Genomic DNA, 18975 nt, shown 5'->3' on the forward strand with positions numbered 1-18975 from the left:
ACCCTTCAGCCTCAGTGTTATTCACCTTTGATTTTGTCTAACAGTACACATGAGGCGTACTCTTATTGGTTGCCCATTTTATTTTGCACCTAAGGGTGCTATATTCTCCATAACGCTAGGCAGGTTGGGTTCCTTTGGGCTAATCACTCCCACCTTGGTGGTCACTTTGATAAATGTGACCCGCTCACTTTTAGCAGACAGGCGTTGCCACTGTTATTTCAGGGTCTTACCACCCATTGCCATCAGCCAGCTAAAGTTTGTAAGAGCTTGCTTCTGTTGTCAGAAGTAGCCTACAGAGCTACCACTAAGTTTTCAGTGACCCTTGTGCCCCTCTCATCAGCACACCCCTTTATGGCCTTGTTAGATGGTCTGTTAGGGATTCCCGTGGTCTGTAATCATCCAAAGATACATCTGTGCTTTTCAGGATTCCCATGTCCCTCAACCACGTAATCCTCTCCTCCATCTGTGCCATTCAGCTTTCCTCAGAAGTGGCTATTGCTGTTTCTATATTTCTAGAAGCTTTCCTGGTAGTGAGTTCACATCTCCCAGGATCCTAGTCATGGTTTTAAATCCTATTAACTTAAGACAGCTCCTATCCTATAACCCAAGGGCCCAGTGCGGGGGCTATTACTGAACTCCCCCCTAATTTTATGTTCCATCCCTCCTATCACCACCCCCAGAGTCCAGGCCCAAGCATTCTCCGCCAGCTCCACCTAATACACTCCAGTCAATTCTTGCAGCAACTCTGGGGTACAGTCTGCCTCCTGTCTCATCAGGCCAAGCACCCCTCCAGTTTGCTTCACCCTAATTACAGCTGCTCAACCCTAATTCTAGGTCTAGTGGCAGGGAGACAGGGCAAGCCCTGAAGGGGGCACACCCTTAACAGAGAGAAGTGAGCTGTGGCTACAGGCTCAGAAAGCTTAGGAGTCTGGGGAGTAAAACTCTTCAGCAGCACCCATTCAGATGTCTCCATCTCGCTTGTCGGGGTCCAGATTTTTCCAGACAGTGCCTTAAGCTCTGCAAAATAGACCTGTCTTGATTTACAACTGTATTTGAAGTTTATTCATTCAGTCTTTAAGTCCTAGCTTGGTCCTCATTTTTCTCAGTCCTCCTGGTACAAGAGATGAAAGGGCTTTTTTTTAGCGCATCCAGAGGTCCTGTGGCTTTCACACCTGGCTTCCAGGTGCCCATTACTGCCCTCTGATCTTCATTATGTTTCTATGGAGTAACAAGAGCTTAGCAATAGCCACCCGACCTGGCTATCCCCATGGCTACAATTTTCTCGATTCTTCTCAAATGCCAACTAGTCCAACAATGCAGTCCTTCCTACCACACCATCCCAATTCACTGTCAGCGTAAACTGAAACCACTGGAACTTGTGCCAGCAACTGTCTGTTCTCCACCTCCCATGAACAATGGGGTCCGGCTCCATCACTTTGAGTCCGCCACCTATTAACCTCTGCTACCTATTTCACATATTAGACAAAAGAAGAAACAGTTTATATAAAAATATTGGAATGCTTTCCAAAAACGGTTTAAAATACTGAGAACAAGAAATTAAATATCAAAAGAAGTTAAGTGAAATGCTAGATTTATTCAAAGAAAAATGGAATTTCCTGGGTAAAACATCTGTGTAATAATACTGATTCTGTGTCTCTGAAAAATGGCTATATAGTCACCTTTGTCTATACATCTAGACAATAAAAGGAAGTACTACATAGGACATAGAGTGCGAAGAAAGAAATGAATGAGTCAATTGCTAAAAAATACATATAGCTACTTAAGATATTGTGAATATTTAATGAAAATTTAGCATAAAACATCTGATTTTTATCCTGTGGACAAACAAGGAAAAATACAATAATTCATTTACCCATTATATTTTACAAAATCAGACTGAATGATTTTATAAGCAGTGTTTTTTAATAAAAACAGCAATTTAATTTCAAACAAATATATTACCATCCTATTCCTTTATCCTATATATGTATTTAATTGGCAAACCTACTTACTAGGTTACTGAAATCAGTAAAAATCCAATCCATGATAGTTCAATTGCTTGGATCAATAAACACCTTAAATTTGAAACTCATTTTTCTTCTGCTAGAAGCCTGATCATCAGTTCCTATGAAAACGCTACGCCCTACTCCTTGCCCCTGGAAGTGTGACTCGTCTCTCACACAACACTAAGTGGCAGCTTGTGCTCTTGAACATCCATGCACGATTTGTCGGGCACACACATTCCAGCTCCTCAGACAAGGTCATCAATGGGCAGGCAGCCCTCCTAGTTCTCTTGCTCCTCATAGTGGGCGTAGCCACTAGCATAGGTCCTTCCTAAATTCAAGTTAGTAAACAACTCTGATGACTCGGCATCTGAATCCTTTCCAGCTTCTTCTTCCTCCTCGTCATCATCCTCTGCTTCATACTCATCTTCTTCCTCATCGTGGTAGCTGGTATCACCATACTTATCAGAGGCAAGGTTCTTCCAATACGTGTCATACCCAGAGGCTCCATCACCCTCGTCACCTCCAGCCTGCCTGCCAAACTTCAGGGAGCGCGCTACGAAAGCAGACATGCGCACAGCACGTGGTTAGTCCCAATGCTCTATATCCTCATTCTCTTCCACAATACAACACAGAGTTACAGGAACTTGACTGGCTGCTTCTTACTCTCAAATGGAAGTCAGTCACAGTGTCCTTACTTCCTCACTTAATAATTAATTGGAAAGAAAGGAGACCTCAGAAACAAAAATCAATTCTATCCTACTCAGAGTCTAGATACACATCATATGTAACAAATGATAAAGACGACGATGTCATTTCATTAAATCTACACAAAGCTGGATAACAAAAGAATAACAGCCTTCTCCACACATAAGTTAAATAAGGCATGTTAAAAACTAAAATGCCCTCTGATTAAAAGTTTATTTTCAAATCATAGAACAGCTGATTTCATGTCATTCCATTTTTCTCCAGAGAGCTATTTTATAATTTAGACGTCCTACAAGATGGACCCTTTTGTTTCTTCAGCCTTAGTAGCAACACAAAGTTTAGTGCAAAAAAAATGTCATTTCGCCTCATTGTGGAACTATATCTTTGACTGAACAACGTATTGTCAGTGTCATTTAGAATCATCGTTCCATTCTGATATGACGGGTAAAGAGTCGAATTCTCTTAACAAAACTGTAAGCTGCATTACTGTAAGCAAGTCTGTAGTAGTCAAATTCCTTCACAGAAAAGTTATATAAAAACCACAAAACAATTCCCTACAGTAGTGATGTATAACATAATAAGCATCACTGTTCAAATATCACCACACCTAAGAATAGCTTTAAAATGAATTTCAGCTTCCAAGGACTGAAGATTACCAGCTCTTGACTATTAAGGATTTATTGCTACTCAATTACTTAACAAGGAAGCCACAGCAAAAACAGAAAAATCTTCTTTTTTGGTCTCAAATTTCAGTATTCACTATGTCATTAACTGAAACAAATGCCAAATATCAAAGTGAATGATGGTATATTTCTTAAGTTAAATTGAGAAATTTTACTCAGAAATTTTCTAAGGCTATAAAATTCCATTTGCTTGAAAGAACACATTCATCTTTTCGAATATGAAGAAATGGCAAAAACAAAAATAGAAAGAAAAAAAAGGGATAAATCTTTCTAAGCATGAAAGCAAAACCCCTCCAGTGCTATTTTAAGAAGAGCCTTACTTGACATGCTAAGATCCTTAGTTTCCTGAGTCTCATGTCCACATTTAGGGCAGGGAGGCTGTTTTCCTTTTTCTTGCTTAAACACCTTGCTCCTTGTGTGATCATCACAGAAACAAGCCTATATCGGAGAGATTAAACTAAGCAAGCTAAGTAAGTAATTCGAAAATATACAGGGAGTTCTTGTTGTGGTGCAGTGGAAACAAATCCAACTAGGAACCATAAGGCTGCAGGTTTGATCCGTGGCCTTGCTCAGAGGGTTAAGGATCCGGCGTTGCCATGAGCTGTGGTGTAGGTCGCAGACATGGCTCAGATCCTGCGTTGCTGTGGCTGTGGTGTAGGCCGGCAGCTGTAGCTCCAATTAGACCCCTAGCCTGGGAACTTCCATGTGCCATGGGTGTGGCCCTAAAAAGCAAAAAAAAAAAAAAAAACAAAAAACACCCGAAACCCAAACAAAAAACAAAGATACCACTCAGTAGTTCAAAGAAACTTAAAAAAGATATACTCTTGTTAGGGCAAAAATTAAGACTGGTCACACTCCTGATTTCAATTTCTTAAGGGCAATGATCTTTGCCAAGACTCTTCTCAACTATGGCCTAACACAAGGCAGAAAGTATATGCAGGGTATGACATGCAGACACATTTATTCATGAATGTGAGTTTTCACAAAGCCTCTGATGACATAATAGTGACCAGCTTATCCACCTGCACAGAGAATGAATACAGTCCAACCGGGGACACAGACAAGTGGAGAGGCAGTTACACGACACTACACACTGAAAGGCAAATGCAGAAGGGGAGCACTAAACCAGATTTCCGGGATTCAGGAGAGGCTTCCGGGAGACACAGAGTCTTAGCTGAGATCTGATGGAGAATGGGATGTGGCACAGTAAGCAAGGATGGAAAAGTGATCTGGGGCAGAGGAAAACACACAGACAGAACTGGGGAAGAGTTGGGAGAGAATTAAGAGATGGGTTAGGAATACTAGCAAGAACCTGGCAGGGAGTGAGTCAGCTGTATCTGTTCAGTGATCTTTGATAAATGGAAATGCTGAAGACAAGGTCTAAGGAAACAGACCATTCTGGAAATCTTCGCTTTACTCAAACTCTCCAAAGCAAGTGCGTTTTGACATTAATGAAAATATGCTTCTGGTCAGGATATTGTCCATAAATATAAGGTAAACACAGAGCTAAGATTCAGGAGACACAAGCGCTAATGCCGACTCTAAGACAAGCCCACCCGAAGACCGCCGAGAGATCCCTAAGCCTGCCCAACTTCATTCACAGTCTCTAAAAGAATTTAACTACATAATGTTCATAATGTTCATAGGTTCATTTTAGCGATAAATAATCCAAGGGCTGATGAAGAAGTATGGGGATTAAAAACAAAATCTAAAGATAAAAAATAAGAAAGTATACCTTACAACGGAGACAGGAATGCTGACCCAGTCGATTGCAAGAAACACCTATGGGGGAAAGTACATAATATCCAGATTCAGAGTTGGAATGAAAACACTATTTTCTATATATTTATACTTGAGAATGTCCTGATGTAGAGTCTTAGCTCAATTATTAATTTTTTTTTTTGCTCATAACCTAAACGATACATAAAAATGAGAAGAAAGGAAGCCAGCAATTGCACGTACCCAGCATTCTTCCCCTATTATAGCTCTAATTATTCCCCAGTCTCCTTCTATTGCTCCAAAAGTAGGAGATGGCAAACTTCATTAATCAGTTTGAGAAAACTGAAACGGTAAAAAATCATTTTTTCCATGTCACTGACTAGACTCTTCACTTAATGATATAGTGGTTAAATTTTTTAAAAGAATAATTGTCTCCATTAATATGTATTCGTTCCTGGTAGTGTAGGCCATTGCCATTTTTTGCAAAACTTCTGATGAGAAAACAATACTTGAGGTGGAAAAGTGTGGCCATGAAGAGAAAATAATGTTCGAGTGGGCAATAAAACAGATGGAAAAATCTCAAAATATTTTCTCTTTTTTAGTCTATAAGCAACATTAATTTTGGTCATTATCTATAATTAATGACGAAAAAAATCTAAACTTAAGTGCAAATATTTCAGAAAAGCCAAAATGTCTGACATATACTGAATATGCCAAAAAAAAAAATAAATAAATAATTGAGAAGTATAGGAATGAGAAAATAAACTAACCCTTACACTGATACAGTCTGAATATAAACTATTAAATTTCAATTTATTTAGAGGTCTTGAAAAAAATAAAAGGAAATCTATCTTTATAATTCAAATATATGACCAACTGTTTCTAACTTGGGGATTCTTTTAAGTTTGCCTGGTTCATAGGGAGCTTTTTCAATCTGAACAAGGACGTATTTTTTTAAAAACTAAAAGAGGAGTTCCCATCCTTGCTCATCTGTAACACACCTGACTAGGATCCATGAGGACTCAGGTTTGATCCCTGGCCCTGCTCAGTAGGTTAAGGATCAGGCGTTGACATGAGCTGTGGTGTAGGTCACAGACATGGCTCAGATCCCGAGCTGCTGTGGCTGTGGCGTAGGCAAGCAGCTACAGCTCTGATTCAACCCCTAACCTGGCAACTTCCATATGCTGTGGGTGAGGCCCTAAAAAGACAATAAATAAATAGTGATTTCCCAAAGAGTATCACTGCTTCTGCCCAACTATCGTGCTTTCTTCTACAATAACACCACTATTTCAGATGGATTTGTGTTACTTGTCCTGCATGCTAATAATAAAAGTAAAAATCATATATAGGAATACCAAATTACTCCAATAATAGGTACATCATTTCAGTCTGTGGGGAAAAAAACCTGAAAACAAGTAGAATATATTTCTACTTGAAGATATGCCCAGAGTTCTGAAGTTCATTCTTCATTCAAAGGATACATATCACCAAAATGCTATAAATTCCTTGTACATACAGAACCAGAACACAGGTTGAAAGTACACAGGGCCCAGTCCAACTTTCCACCAGGAATTTCTGATACAGACTCTTTCCCCATCCCTATCTTCTGAATCTTCAACATGCCCCGAAGACACAATCCCACGAAATTCACTGTTGTCTCTCACACCTTCACCTTTACCTCCCAGAACCCAAATCACCAGAATGGGATGTGGCCCTGCCAGCCTCCCCCCTAATTATCTCAGCCATACACAGAGGCATTCCAGTTCACTGCCCTATTATTTTTCTCCCCAAGAGTTAAATCTTGAATTTATATAAAAACGCATTTCTCCCAGATTCTAAAAAATATTGTGACTTTCCTAGTTTTAGATTGGGGGCAACAGTTTTCCTTTAAAATCTCTTTCTTTCTTCAGAGTATTTTAAAAGAAGGCAGGATGGAATACATCAAAGTCTGCTGATGGCAGCCACTTAAATTAGAAGTCTCTGGGCCATTTTAATTACTTTTAAAAACAAAGGCAGAGTACACGTGGATTTCCCCGCCCCAAACACCCTTCCCCCTGGTTACACAGGTAAATAAGTATTTTAAAGAACTTCTAAATCTTCCGATTCATAGTTGTAAGGTCAAATCCAAAAAAGATGAGATACAACCAATTAAGGAAAGAGAAACAAACTATCTTTGGGGTTAACATGTATGATTAGGACAATACTTCACAAAAAATACTTCAAGTACTGAATGGCATCTGGCGAAGGAAGAATGGCAAAGAAAAAATAAAGCAAAATTTTAAAAAGTAAGGAAAGCCAAGGAAACCTGTGAATGTACAATGAGAATAACTTTAATATGAGGTATCAAAGACATGGTAATAGATTTATCTTGAAATCCTTTCAATTATTTCAAATAAAAGAAAATTATTATTCTTTATTTTCCCTTTGTCATTTTCTGAATCACTAAAGCTTCTTGATGGTATTATAGCCTTATCATTCAAAGCTGCCTGTCTTTGGGGTTTAAATGCTACAAAATAAACAAAGCTTCCAAGCCCCAAATAAAGTAATTCAATTTTTATGTTATATATTCTGCAGAACCCTAAGAACAGCTCAAAAATGTTAAATACTTTCACATGTTCTTTAATCTTTATTTTCTTTAAAAATTTGCAAGAATTATGTGTGTATATGTATCTTAGGCTGATGACTTATCAACTTTAAATTTATAGATGAGTTTTTAAACTTATAGGATTAGCATTTCATACTAGAATAAGAACCAAATTCAAAGAAGTGAATTGGAATTTCAGTCTTTCCTATGACGGTATCTACTATGTAATAAGGGCTTTCTAAGTGTCAGGTATCACACTTATGCTTTATATGGATTCTCATCTCAATTAATTTTGAAAAAATAAACACCTTCCCTTAATACATAACAAAACTCAGGTTTAGAAAGATTTGGTGATCTGCCCAAAACAAGCAGCCAATAAGCAGATTCAAGTCATTCTGAATCTCAAACCTGAGCTTTTGAAAATCAACAGAGTAGAAATAAAATGCAGTCTATCTGTAGAGACGATACCATGAACCCATTAGTAACAATGGTTCTAAACTGGAATATACGTGAGAATATGTGCAGGTTAAATACAGACACCTGGCACCTACCACAGACTTAAATATAGCCTCTCCAAGATGAGGCCTATGCACCTCTATTTTTTAAAAACCTCCACAGGTGTTTCTGATGCACACTCCTGTCTAGGAGTCACTGGAACCAACTAGCAAAAATAAATGAGGGGTATACCATTTATCTGGGGACACATGGGAACAGGATGGGGGAGGGTGGTTAGTTGCTACAGCAACTTGGAAGTGGAAATGGCATTCAGTATTCAGGATAAGAAACGCAATGAGTCCTGCGATGCCTCACCCCACAAAACGAAGACCCAACCCAACCAAAATGCTGGTACCCCATTGAAAAGAAATGGATTATATCTGTTCTGAATTTTTTCTAGAAACAGAAAATAGATATTGAATTAAATTATAGTCCTTAGAGGCCACATGAAGCACTAGATTCCTTTTTCATTAAGTGTTAACACTTATACTATTAAGAATCTTGGATATAAAGAACATCTAATATATTAAAAACTTACATTTAAATGTTTCCGCCTCTAAAACTTGGCAACTGGCTTGATGTTCAAACTGATCGTCTTCACAGAGAAAGTTATGGCAAAAAGAACAACTGAAAATTCTCCCTCCTATTGGATTAAAAAACAAAACCAACAAATGTTAAGTATGATGAAGTTTAATTTTAAAAACTCCTATCAATAAAACTGCTCCGAAGAGATGGTGAGTTATTACAGATTTATACCAAAACAGCACAGCAGTTTTTGTTCTTGTATAAGGGTACAAAAAAATTTGACCACTGAACCATAAAGAGTGAACCCCCGCTTACTCTGGCTACTCATGTAACACCATGCTCAAAGACACCTTCCTGCCCTACCTGCCTAGGAAACAATCCTGGTGTTGCCTATTATTCCCAGTATACATACCTTTTCCAGCTAAACTGATAACCAAAACAGTGTCAGCTCTACAGATTGATAGCACCCTGAAAAAAAATCTTAAAAAGAAGCATCCAGAATGTTTCAGTTAGCCTTCACTTCAGCAGAGCTTGTATGTAACCACTCACCGTGGTCCCAGACACCCCGTTCACATTCCACACACTCGGCGTCGGTAAGTGGGCAGGCACAGGCATGTGTACTGAGACACTTCCTACCATGGCAAACCCAAGCTTCACAGAAGTCACATATTGCACCCTGCCACCAAAGAACAGGAACAATTAATCTTTGACACGTGACTGGCTGCAACCATTGTTTAATGCAATGACAACCATCAAAATTATATGAATTCAGGAGTTCCCCTTGTGGTTCAGCAGAAACAAATCTGACTAGCATCCATGCAGACACAGGTTTGATCCCTGGCCTTGCTCAGTGAGTGGGTTAAGGATCTGACGTTGCCGTGAGCTGTGGTGTAGGTTGCAGACATGGCTCGGATCTGGTGTTGCTGTGGCTGTGGCTGTAGAGTAGGCAGGCAGCTACAGCTCAGATTAGACTCCTAGCCTGGGAACCTCCATATGTTGCAGGTGCGGCCCCAAAAAGACAAAATCAATCAATCAATCAATCAAATGAGGTCTAGGGTCCACAATTTAAGCATTCCTGTCTATAAGCAATTCTGGTAATTAAAATGAATTTTTTCAAATATTAACATTTACGACTTAAGAAAACTCCTTTTCATCTGTATAATTTATAAAATAGTCATACAGCTTTTCTAGAATAACTGAGAGAAAATAAAACTTCTGCCAGCATCTTTTTTTTTTTTTTTTTAAGGTAACTTATGCTTTAAATCATTATTACATTTCCTTGCAGGAAAAAAAACTAAATATAGAACTAAAGGACAAGGTAAGAGTCCAATTCTCTATTGACTGTAAGACTATACCTTCCAATAACACTATGACATCTACAGAATGGTGAGAGCTAAAATCTTAAGGAAATGGGATTGGACGGTCTCTCCTTTACAGGTAAGGAGTGACAGGTACCTGACACCAAGTCTGAGTGCCAGAGCTACTTTAGAGCTGAGCTATGATTTAAACCCAGGTCTTCTGAGTCCCAAAATCAGTGTTCTCCTATTCAAGGCTCTGTAACAAAAGTAGTAAAGAGCAAATAGGAAGAATGTTTTTGGAGTGGTAAAAATAGATTACCAGTGTGGATAGCAAATCCTCAAATATATCTCTTGGATTACTCAGAGTTCTAGCAAGAAAGAAGGAGATGACACACTAAGCTGGGTAATCCAGGAGAGTTTAAAAGAGAATTTACAGAGAACAGGGAAGGGCTTAGAAAAACTACAAGGGATGGTACCCCCTCTAGGCCTGAAGGGTCAAGGGTAGGGAGGGAGGTGCCGGAGCCTGGGGAGAGCCGCGTGGAGACGACTACGGGGCACACAGGAGGACTGGGGGCCAATCCATGTGGACACCAGGACAATCTGGGGGGGAGTAAGCTGGGAGAATGCACACTCGGATCATAATTTCCTCCCACTGTCAGGGCTCTTGCCAGAGTCCTCTATGGGCTGAACCAGAAGCCCTAAGTAAGAAAGCCATTGATCCAGTTCACACACACAAGTCAGGCTCCCAGGGCAAGACAGGGTGGGGAAGAGCGAAAGAGGAGGGCATCTCAATCAGCAAATAGAAGATGGCCAGGAAAGCACTTTTCCAGAATTTAAAGCTAGTAAAGCATCAATTCTACTTAAACTTTATATGAGGTCATTTATACTCATACAACTTGGTGAATTAAAAAAATAGTAACTTGATAAATGGAGATATAAGCAAGCTACCAAGGAAGATTACAATGGCTTCTGAATAAAGATTAACATTGACGATCTTATACTTAACGTAAAGAAAGAGTAATTTTAAGATGATTATGCATAATTCTAGTTCTTGTTTCTGTAAGATAGGCACACATGAAAAATATAAAGGTCGGCCTCATGATGGAAAACAACACGTTCTTTGAAAATTATTATAAATATTCTACTATAAATATTACTTTCCTCGTGGTCTGACATTTGGACCTAAGCATAAATTCATGCAAAAGAATATACTAATCCAGTCAAAAAGGTAACATATTTAGTGAAAAAGAGAGCAAAATACATTATTATTTTAAAACAATGAATTTCCTTTGAAAATCTGACATGTAACAGAAAGAACTACATATAACTATACGGAGTGAAAAGCATGATTCTGTGTTTACATTTTGAAATGCAAAGCTTTAAAAAAATAAATAATCCTAAGTTCTTTTGGAACTAGCCTGCTTTTTTAACCAAACTCTTGAATGTTAGTCAAGCAGGGCTTTTTGGTAGAGTAAATAACATTGTGTGAAGTCTAATTAAGACACATTAGGAAGGTACCACCCCTGGCAAATGAATTGCTGTTTAGGTCGACATTAAATGAGTTTCCATTCCCGTACACTTCCCCAAAAGAAGGAAGCAGTCAAAAACAAGTGGGTAATAAGTGAAAAACATGTAGCAGATAATCCAGAAAACTCCAGACTGACTGAACCAAGGGGCAAAGCAGTGCTATTTAGAAAAAAATAACTACATATTGGTCAATATGACTTTTTCTTACCCTTGAAAACCTACTGGTCTAAAAGATAAGGACAAAAAGCTTACCACCATTGCGAGGCCGGTACTGTAGACACCAGCATGTTTTATGACACAGTCTGAAGACTTCATCATGCACTTTGTTTTCCCTATGGCAAGAAACACATTCTTGCTATTAGTCTTACAAAGCAGTACACGCAAATGTTCACTAATTCCTCTTTGTATCTAGCCCCAGTTCCTACAGAAATCATTTGAAAATGAACAGAGATCAGACTGTTTACTGAAAAAAAGAAAATGGACATAACCAAGATCTCATTAGCTGAGTCAGATCTTTTATTAGGGACTTACATGCTAATTCATGTTTGTACTCAAATCAGAAATTAAAGGTTATGCTTAGTAATCTAAAGATCACTTAGAGTAGTTTAAAATCTTATGAATTTTCAGATGAATTAAAACAGATTTCTGGAGTTCCTGTTGTGGCTCAGTGGTTAACAAATCCGACTAGGAACCATGAGGTTTCAGGTACAATCCCTGGCCTTGCTCAGTGGGTTAAGGGTCCAGCATTGCTGTGAGCTGTGGTGTAGGCCAGTGGCTACAGCTCCGATTAGACCCCTAGCCTGGGAACCTCCATATGTCGTGGGAGTGACCCTAGAAAAGGCAAAATGACCAAAAAAAAAAAAACAAACAAACAAAAAAAAACAGATTTCAAAAGTTATGATTTAAAAATGAATTCTACATTTTATACTTCACAATAAAGGCAGTCTGATTTAAAGTTACTTATTTCTTTCCATAGAATATCAAAAACCAAATGAAATAATAATTATGCAACTTTTGGGTTCATTTTTTAATGTTTATCCACAGGTAAAAATTTATAGACATAGCCCCCAGGTAAACATTCTTCCAACAGAACTGTCAAATAGTGCCCAAGTGAGGACAAAAAAACAGGAAAATAATGATAAAGCTAACAATCACAATATACCCAGAGCAGATCTGACCTAGCAGCAAATTACCAATCCAAAACACTGTCAGGAAATTCATTTATCACATACTATGAGAGGATTAAAGGTGACATAGTAATCACCCATCTCAGACTCCACAAAGTGGAACATGAAAGAAACAGAAGCAGCTCAATTTTTCATTACCTTGATTACTAAGAAACAAAACTAGACACTAGGAAATGGGAAGAAAGAGAAACTGGAAATGAGAGGCAGCAACCACCCACCTGTTCCATGTCCAACACTAAGTGCAAGAATCAGTAAGTGGGAAATGCATACACAGCACTACAAACACCGAAACTATGGGAAGGTCCTAGGGGAAGCTTATCTCAATCTTCTCCAGTCTATTTTCTCACTCCACATTCACTGGTCTTTTGTAAATAAGGATATAAAAACTGGCAGATGACTCATTTATGTAGGCCAGCATTCTCTTTTCCATTAATTACAGACTGCAAAGACATCTTTGAAAGCTAGAACGACACTAGAAACGTTCAGGGGTATAGCCCTAAACCTTCCTATTATTCTGCAATGTTCCCATAAACACATTTAAAAGATCACAGCCCTAACTGTTTCACCTGACACTATTATCCCACGACCAATGGGGATACTTATTCAATAAAGTTTGAGTTTAAAATTTTATAATTCAATAATTATATTCACTCTAGATTTCTTCACTGGAGGTCTTCAGAACCTTTAACATAGTAGACATATGTAATAGATTCTCCCAGATGGGACCAAGGGAATGAAGCACACAGCACATCTCAAAAGTACACACTGCTTTAAGAAATATCTATTAATATCACAAGTACTCTGTGGAAGACTATTTGGGAAACTTAGATCTAGTTTTACTCTAAATAATCATTCACTCTAAATAAAAGTTTCCACTAACACTTGGGAACTAGGTAAATGGCTTAGGGACTTGATTCTACTCACTTGGGAATACCTATGAGGAAATTCAAGAATCATACAGTAAGAACCAAACAGACAAACTGATTACAAAAACTGGCACTAGGTAAATGTGGAATAAAATTATTTTCAATGGTCTAACATCTAGCAAGCAAAATCAGCAGGAATCAAGATTTAGAAAAGAAAACAAAGATATCAACAAGACTAAGACAGTACAAATAAAAACTCAGGATCACCAGAGTTCCCATCGTGGCACAGCAGAAACGAATCCAACTAGGAACCATGAGGTTATGGGTTCGACCCCTGGCCTTGCTCAGCGGGTTAAGGATCCAGTGTTGCCATGAGTTGTGGTGTAGGTCACAGACGCAGCTTGGATCCCAAGTTGCTATGGCTGTGGTGTAGGCCAGTGGTTGTAGCTCCGATTGGACCCCTAGCCTGGGAACCTCCATATGCCCTGGGTATGGCCCTAAAAAGCCAAAAAAAAACAAAAAACAAAAAACTGAGGATCACCAAACATTATTAGTCTGAACCCTAATCTTTTAATGTTTAAAAATTTAAAACAACATGTGGTAACATTATCTAAACTGTGTCTTAAATTATTTTCCAGCATTACAACCAAGACTTGATAGTTTTTTGGTAGGCCAAATAACCTTTTGTTATTTTATTAATAGTAAGGCATAGCATTACTGTAAATGGTAATGGTAAACCCACAGGTTCAAATGGATTAAATGCCAAACAAATGTTTAATAAAAGAAAAGGCACGTGTCCTTTTCACATACTTACCACACTGTGCGCAAATTGGTAACTTCTGTACAGAATTACAAAAATAGCAAAACGCTCTATTCTTCTGCCGCCTTGAAATGTAAAAGAATATTTTAAAATACAGTCAAATAACAGATAAAAGATCACCTATATTATGACATATAGAAATGCATAATAATACATTTATTATTATACAGATAGAAAAAGAAGTAAGAATTTACCTCTGACACTTGTCACATTCCTGTAAAACAGAAAAACATAACATTAATTTTTCTACTGGCAGAAAACTGCAAACTTGCTTGCATTATAAAGAATATCTTGTTTTTCACATTAAGATTTAAGTGACATTTGCCCAAACCCTTCAACTCCACATATGTATACAAGCATCCACACACCAATAACAAAGGGAAGCTCTTGGACAGACCACACTAGAGAAAGAAGTGGCATTTTCACAAAAGAGGCTAAATTCAGAGGCGGTTTGTTCTTTGGATTTTTTCCTTTAAGGAATAAGACAAACAATACAGAATGGACATAAGAAACAGTAGCAAACAGTATGCTGAAGCTCACAGAAAATCCAGAATTCTAAACATGGTATTAAGAGCTCTCCAAAATCTGTCTCTAATCATTTTTCAAACCTCACTGGCTTGTTCTCTTTAGATTCCAGTCCCTATTCGTCAGCCATTCTTGAAAGGTCTTGTATTGTCTTCTCCATGCCTTATTCTGATACTTCTCCCTGAAAAGTCCCTCCCCACATCTTTAGCTACTGGATGTTCTGGTGATGACCACACTTCCTCTATGAACTGCACCCCATTCCCACAAGCAGTGTTCTCACCCCTTAGTCCTAATGTACCTTACTCCCAACTATACCTTTTCTGCAGCACTCACCAAAGTCTAGCTCTGACTGCATGTAGTTATGCAAGAGTCATTTCTTCTTTTGTCTGCCCTCTTTCTCCTCTTTAGAAATGGCCCTGACAGGGAGTCCCCACTGTCCTCTCTGTGCTATGTAATCTTGCCCCCCTCCATTCCCTCAACCCAGTCATAAATATGAGCTAATCCTGAGATGGGCACCCGCCCAAGCCCAACCTATCAGAGCTCCTTCCCTCCCTGTGGGCAACCAGATGTGATGGGAGACAGGCCGGCCCTGAAGCCAAACAAAGGGAATAAAACAATATGAAAAAATGGAACTAAATACCGGGCTAAAGCCAGGACAACGAATTGTTCCAGGTTTTACCTGCCCTGCATCCCAGCTACATCCTTGCCCTACCCAACTATACTAGTGCATTATTTATTCAAGAAACTCTATTTCTCCCTAAATCTAACTTAAGTTGACTTCTATCACTTATAAAACTTAATACAGAAAAGAACTGAGCCATTAGCCTGTGGAAACAGGGACTCTGGCATTCATCTATGCACCCCCACAAGAGCCTGCACTGGTTCCTGGCACAGAGAAGACACATGACAAACATTTGAGGAATTAAGTCACATCAAGCATTTCATGTATGTTCAATGAAACAAAAAAAAAAAAAAGAGAGAGAGAGAGAGAGAGATAAGGAAACAGAAAATGTGGACAGGAGTAGAAATAGGGAAATGGTCAAAGTAAGGGAAAAGGTAATGATGATATATGATGAAACAGCTCCAATTAATAGGACAAACTGAATAAGGTATACTGGGTTAGAGGAGCTGGAAAATGTCACAGTTCCTAGTATTCTTGTTCAGTATGTATCGATTTGTTACCAAGAGTAGCCCAGGTAATATGATAGCTTTTATAAATAACAAAATCAAACAAAATTGACCATTACTCAGCGATAATGAAAACGGACATGCCTTTAATACAAATTTAAACAGTTTTTCAATTATCAACGAACATCCAAAAAAATTTACCATTGAAGCATTGCATGGGTGTTTAGCTAAGTCAATAGTGCTTCTTGATGCTCTTAGTTGCTTCTCACGTTCCCGGCGGTTCTCTGCCTTCTTCCTCGCACCAGTCTTTTTTTTAGGCATTTTCCCTTTCTATACAAAAAGAGAAAATATAACTGCCTTGTTTCATTTGCTGTTTTAAATAAGAAACTAAGGAAGAGCAGAATGAAATGTTCCTATTCTCATTAAATTTTAAACGCAATCCTGCCATTTTGAAGGTTAAGCACATTTTAAGCCTTGATGAAATATTAAGCACACATCCTCCCAAATAAAATAGATGGCTTTTAAAATAAGGCACTTATTTGTACTACTAAACAATTCTCAAAAAAGTAAACACCAAAAAGATTGATTCTAACAGCTAAAATGGTTTTCTTTCCCACTGAGAAACAAAAGTTTCTCTGATGTTAAATATTCCTTAAAAATTAGTCTGTACCAAGTGAAAAAAATTATTAGGGACACATCATTAACAAGAAAACACTAAAGAGTGTATTATTTACCCAGTTCATATCGCTTTTTTAAGCTGCATATTCAGATGACCTGATGCTGCCAAGACTGCAAGTGTTAAGTCCTTTTTCTCCCATGTAATACCTAAATAAAACATCTAGTAGTCAAGTCAAATAATAACCTAAACTACAAAGCCAAACTGTCCTCCCTGAAGAAAATATTAAAAGCGTCAGAGTTAGTTTGACTCTGAAAGCTGCTTTTCCCTCTATGTGTAGTGAGCACACGGTTTTAAGAGAGTTCAAAATGAACAGCATATGTTTACCACACATACAAAAATAAGGGCTTTAAAACTGACTTTTACAAGGTAGTTGAAATAACTACCACGTTTAGAAAAACAAGAATTTTACTAAATAACAAATTTTTATTTGGCTTTTCATCCATCTGAAGATCACAAGTTCCCTGAAGATTCTAGCCCTATTTTTCTTGACACTGTTTGGCTCCCAGCCTTGCCTGGCAGAAATCAAAGTCATGTCCACGATACACGGAGTTTCAAAAAACCGCACCTCGAAATTTACATGTCTCGTTACAATACAGCAAAATCACATACCAGCTTGTACCTAAAACAAAACTAAGGTCATTCATAAAAGTTTTCCTACTTTATGGGTTTCAACTCTAACGCTGGAATGCCCAATCAAAATCCGAGTGGGAGTTCCCGTCGTGGCGCAGTGGTTAACGAATCCGACTAGGAACCAAGAGGTTGCGGGTTCGGTCCCTGACCTTGCTCAGTGGGTTAACGATCCGGCGTTGCTGTGAGCTGTGGTGTAGGTTGCAGACGCGGCTCAGATCCCGCGTTGCTGTAGCTCTGGCGTAGGCCGGTGGCTACAGCTCCGATTCAACCCCTAGCCTGGGAACCTCCATATGCCGCAGGGGCGGCCCAAGAAACAGCAAAAAGACCAAAAAAAAAAAAAAAAAAAAAAATCCGAGTGGTCGTTAGCTGAGACTTAAAAATACAGACAAACCAGGCCGAGAGCTTTAACTGAGTAAGTGGTTACTGGGAGTAACGTCCAAGTCCACTAGGTCACTCTTCCAGTATTTAAAATGACAAAATACACAAGGTGAAAAAAATGTGTACTGCCCTGGCCAAAAGAGTTCATAAAATAATCACAGGGTGATCATCGAATGAATTCCTGCGTCCCCAGGGGTGAACCCGCTAAGTTGAGCCTCCTTTTTTCCGCCTAGTTTGTTTTGTAAACTTTAAGAGTGAATTCTATTTCTCAGCCTTATATGGACTTAAGCCCTTCCCCAGGACGTGGCCCGTGTCACGAAATGAGGAAACAAGCCCAGGGTGCCTGCAGCTTTGGAGGTAAGTCTGCAGCCCGAGGACCCTGCGGGGCGCAGGGGGCGTCCAAAGGAGACGACGTAGGTGCCACGCGGCTGGGGGAACCAACAGCCGGCCCCCGCCCGCGGGGCACCCTCCCTCGCGCGCGCTCCGGGCCGACCTCGCTCACCCTCGCAGGGAGGCCGGGCTCACTCCGGGGGCCGAGGGGCAGGGATAGCGTGAGGCCGGCCCGCAGCAGCACCAGATTCTATTCCTGGACCACGACTCCGGGTGGGGAAACGCTACTAAACCCACGGAAGGCGGACCGAGCAGCTTCAGGGTACTGAGAGCCGGACCGGATGTCCTCTGACGTAAACAACGTCCTCACGGCCGCACGTCAACAGGAGAGGACACGCCCACTTCTGTTCGCTCCGCCCCGGCCCTCCCTCTCCCGCGGAGGGCGGAGCTCCCAGCCCTGGGCAGAAGACCTGACCAAGAGGGAAGATGGGGAAACAGAAGGAGGAAAAAGATGGGGAAGGCCTCCTCAATTGTGTTTTTAGAAAAGGAGAAATCTAAAGGAAGAGACAAAACTAAGAGGAAAAAACTTCTCCATGAGGGCTTCATCAAATCTCCCCTTTCTCAAACTTCTACCACTTCCACTTCCTCCATCAGTTTTAGAAGATATTGTTCCCTCCTATCTCATAGAGAAAATAGAATAATATCAGTAAGAGCTAAACAATATCATTTTGTGCTCCTGGCCTTCTAATTTCGTTACATGTATAGCATTCACTCCTAATTTTACATATGATGAAACTTGGGCGAAGAGAATATGCAACTTGATTCAATATTACACAGAAGGTTTAGCTTGTCATATCATCTCTTGTAGCAATTAAACTTTCTTAAAACTT

General features: G+C 39.3%; 1 protein-coding gene across 1 annotated transcript; it reads right to left on the reverse strand.

Annotated features, from left to right (window-relative positions):
* Positions 1–1574: 1574 nt before the first annotated feature.
* Positions 1575–18412, reverse strand: ZNF330 (zinc finger protein 330). The gene is made up of 10 exons (XM_021101553.2): positions 18258–18412; positions 16270–16398; positions 14610–14629; positions 14410–14480; positions 11795–11874; positions 9267–9393; positions 8731–8835; positions 5130–5176; positions 3715–3832; positions 1575–2559 (listed from the first exon to the last, which is right to left on the reverse strand). The coding sequence occupies exons 2-10, from the start codon at positions 16387–16389 to the stop codon at positions 2285–2287; spliced, it is 963 nt and encodes a 320-aa protein (XP_020957212.1). The 5' UTR covers positions 16390–16398; positions 18258–18412; the 3' UTR covers positions 1575–2284.
* Between the last annotated feature and the right edge of the window lie 563 nt (positions 18413–18975).

The sequence above is a fragment of the Sus scrofa genome, chromosome 8 (assembly GCF_054392235.1).
Source record: "Sus scrofa isolate SSC_HxYL_T2T_F1_AM1 chromosome 8, Sscrofa_HxYL_maternal_Yorkshire_Landrace_v2.0, whole genome shotgun sequence".
Classification (NCBI taxonomy): domain Eukaryota; kingdom Metazoa; phylum Chordata; class Mammalia; order Artiodactyla; family Suidae; genus Sus; species Sus scrofa.

Excerpts from the sequence above, each read along its gene's own strand:
- ZNF330 (XM_021101553.2), bottom strand. The coding sequence starts at position 16,389 with ATGCCTAAAAAAAAGACTGGTGCGAGGAAGAAGGCAGAGAACCGCCGG. Across the intron at positions 11,875-14,409 it reads ACCAATTTGCGCACAGTGTG|GGAAAACAAAGTGCATGATG; the intron begins GTAAGTATGTGA and ends TTCTTGCCATAG. Across the intron at positions 3,833-5,129 it reads ATTCCTGTCTCCGTTGTAAG|GCTTGTTTCTGTGATGATCA; the intron begins GTATACTTTCTT and ends TCTCCGATATAG.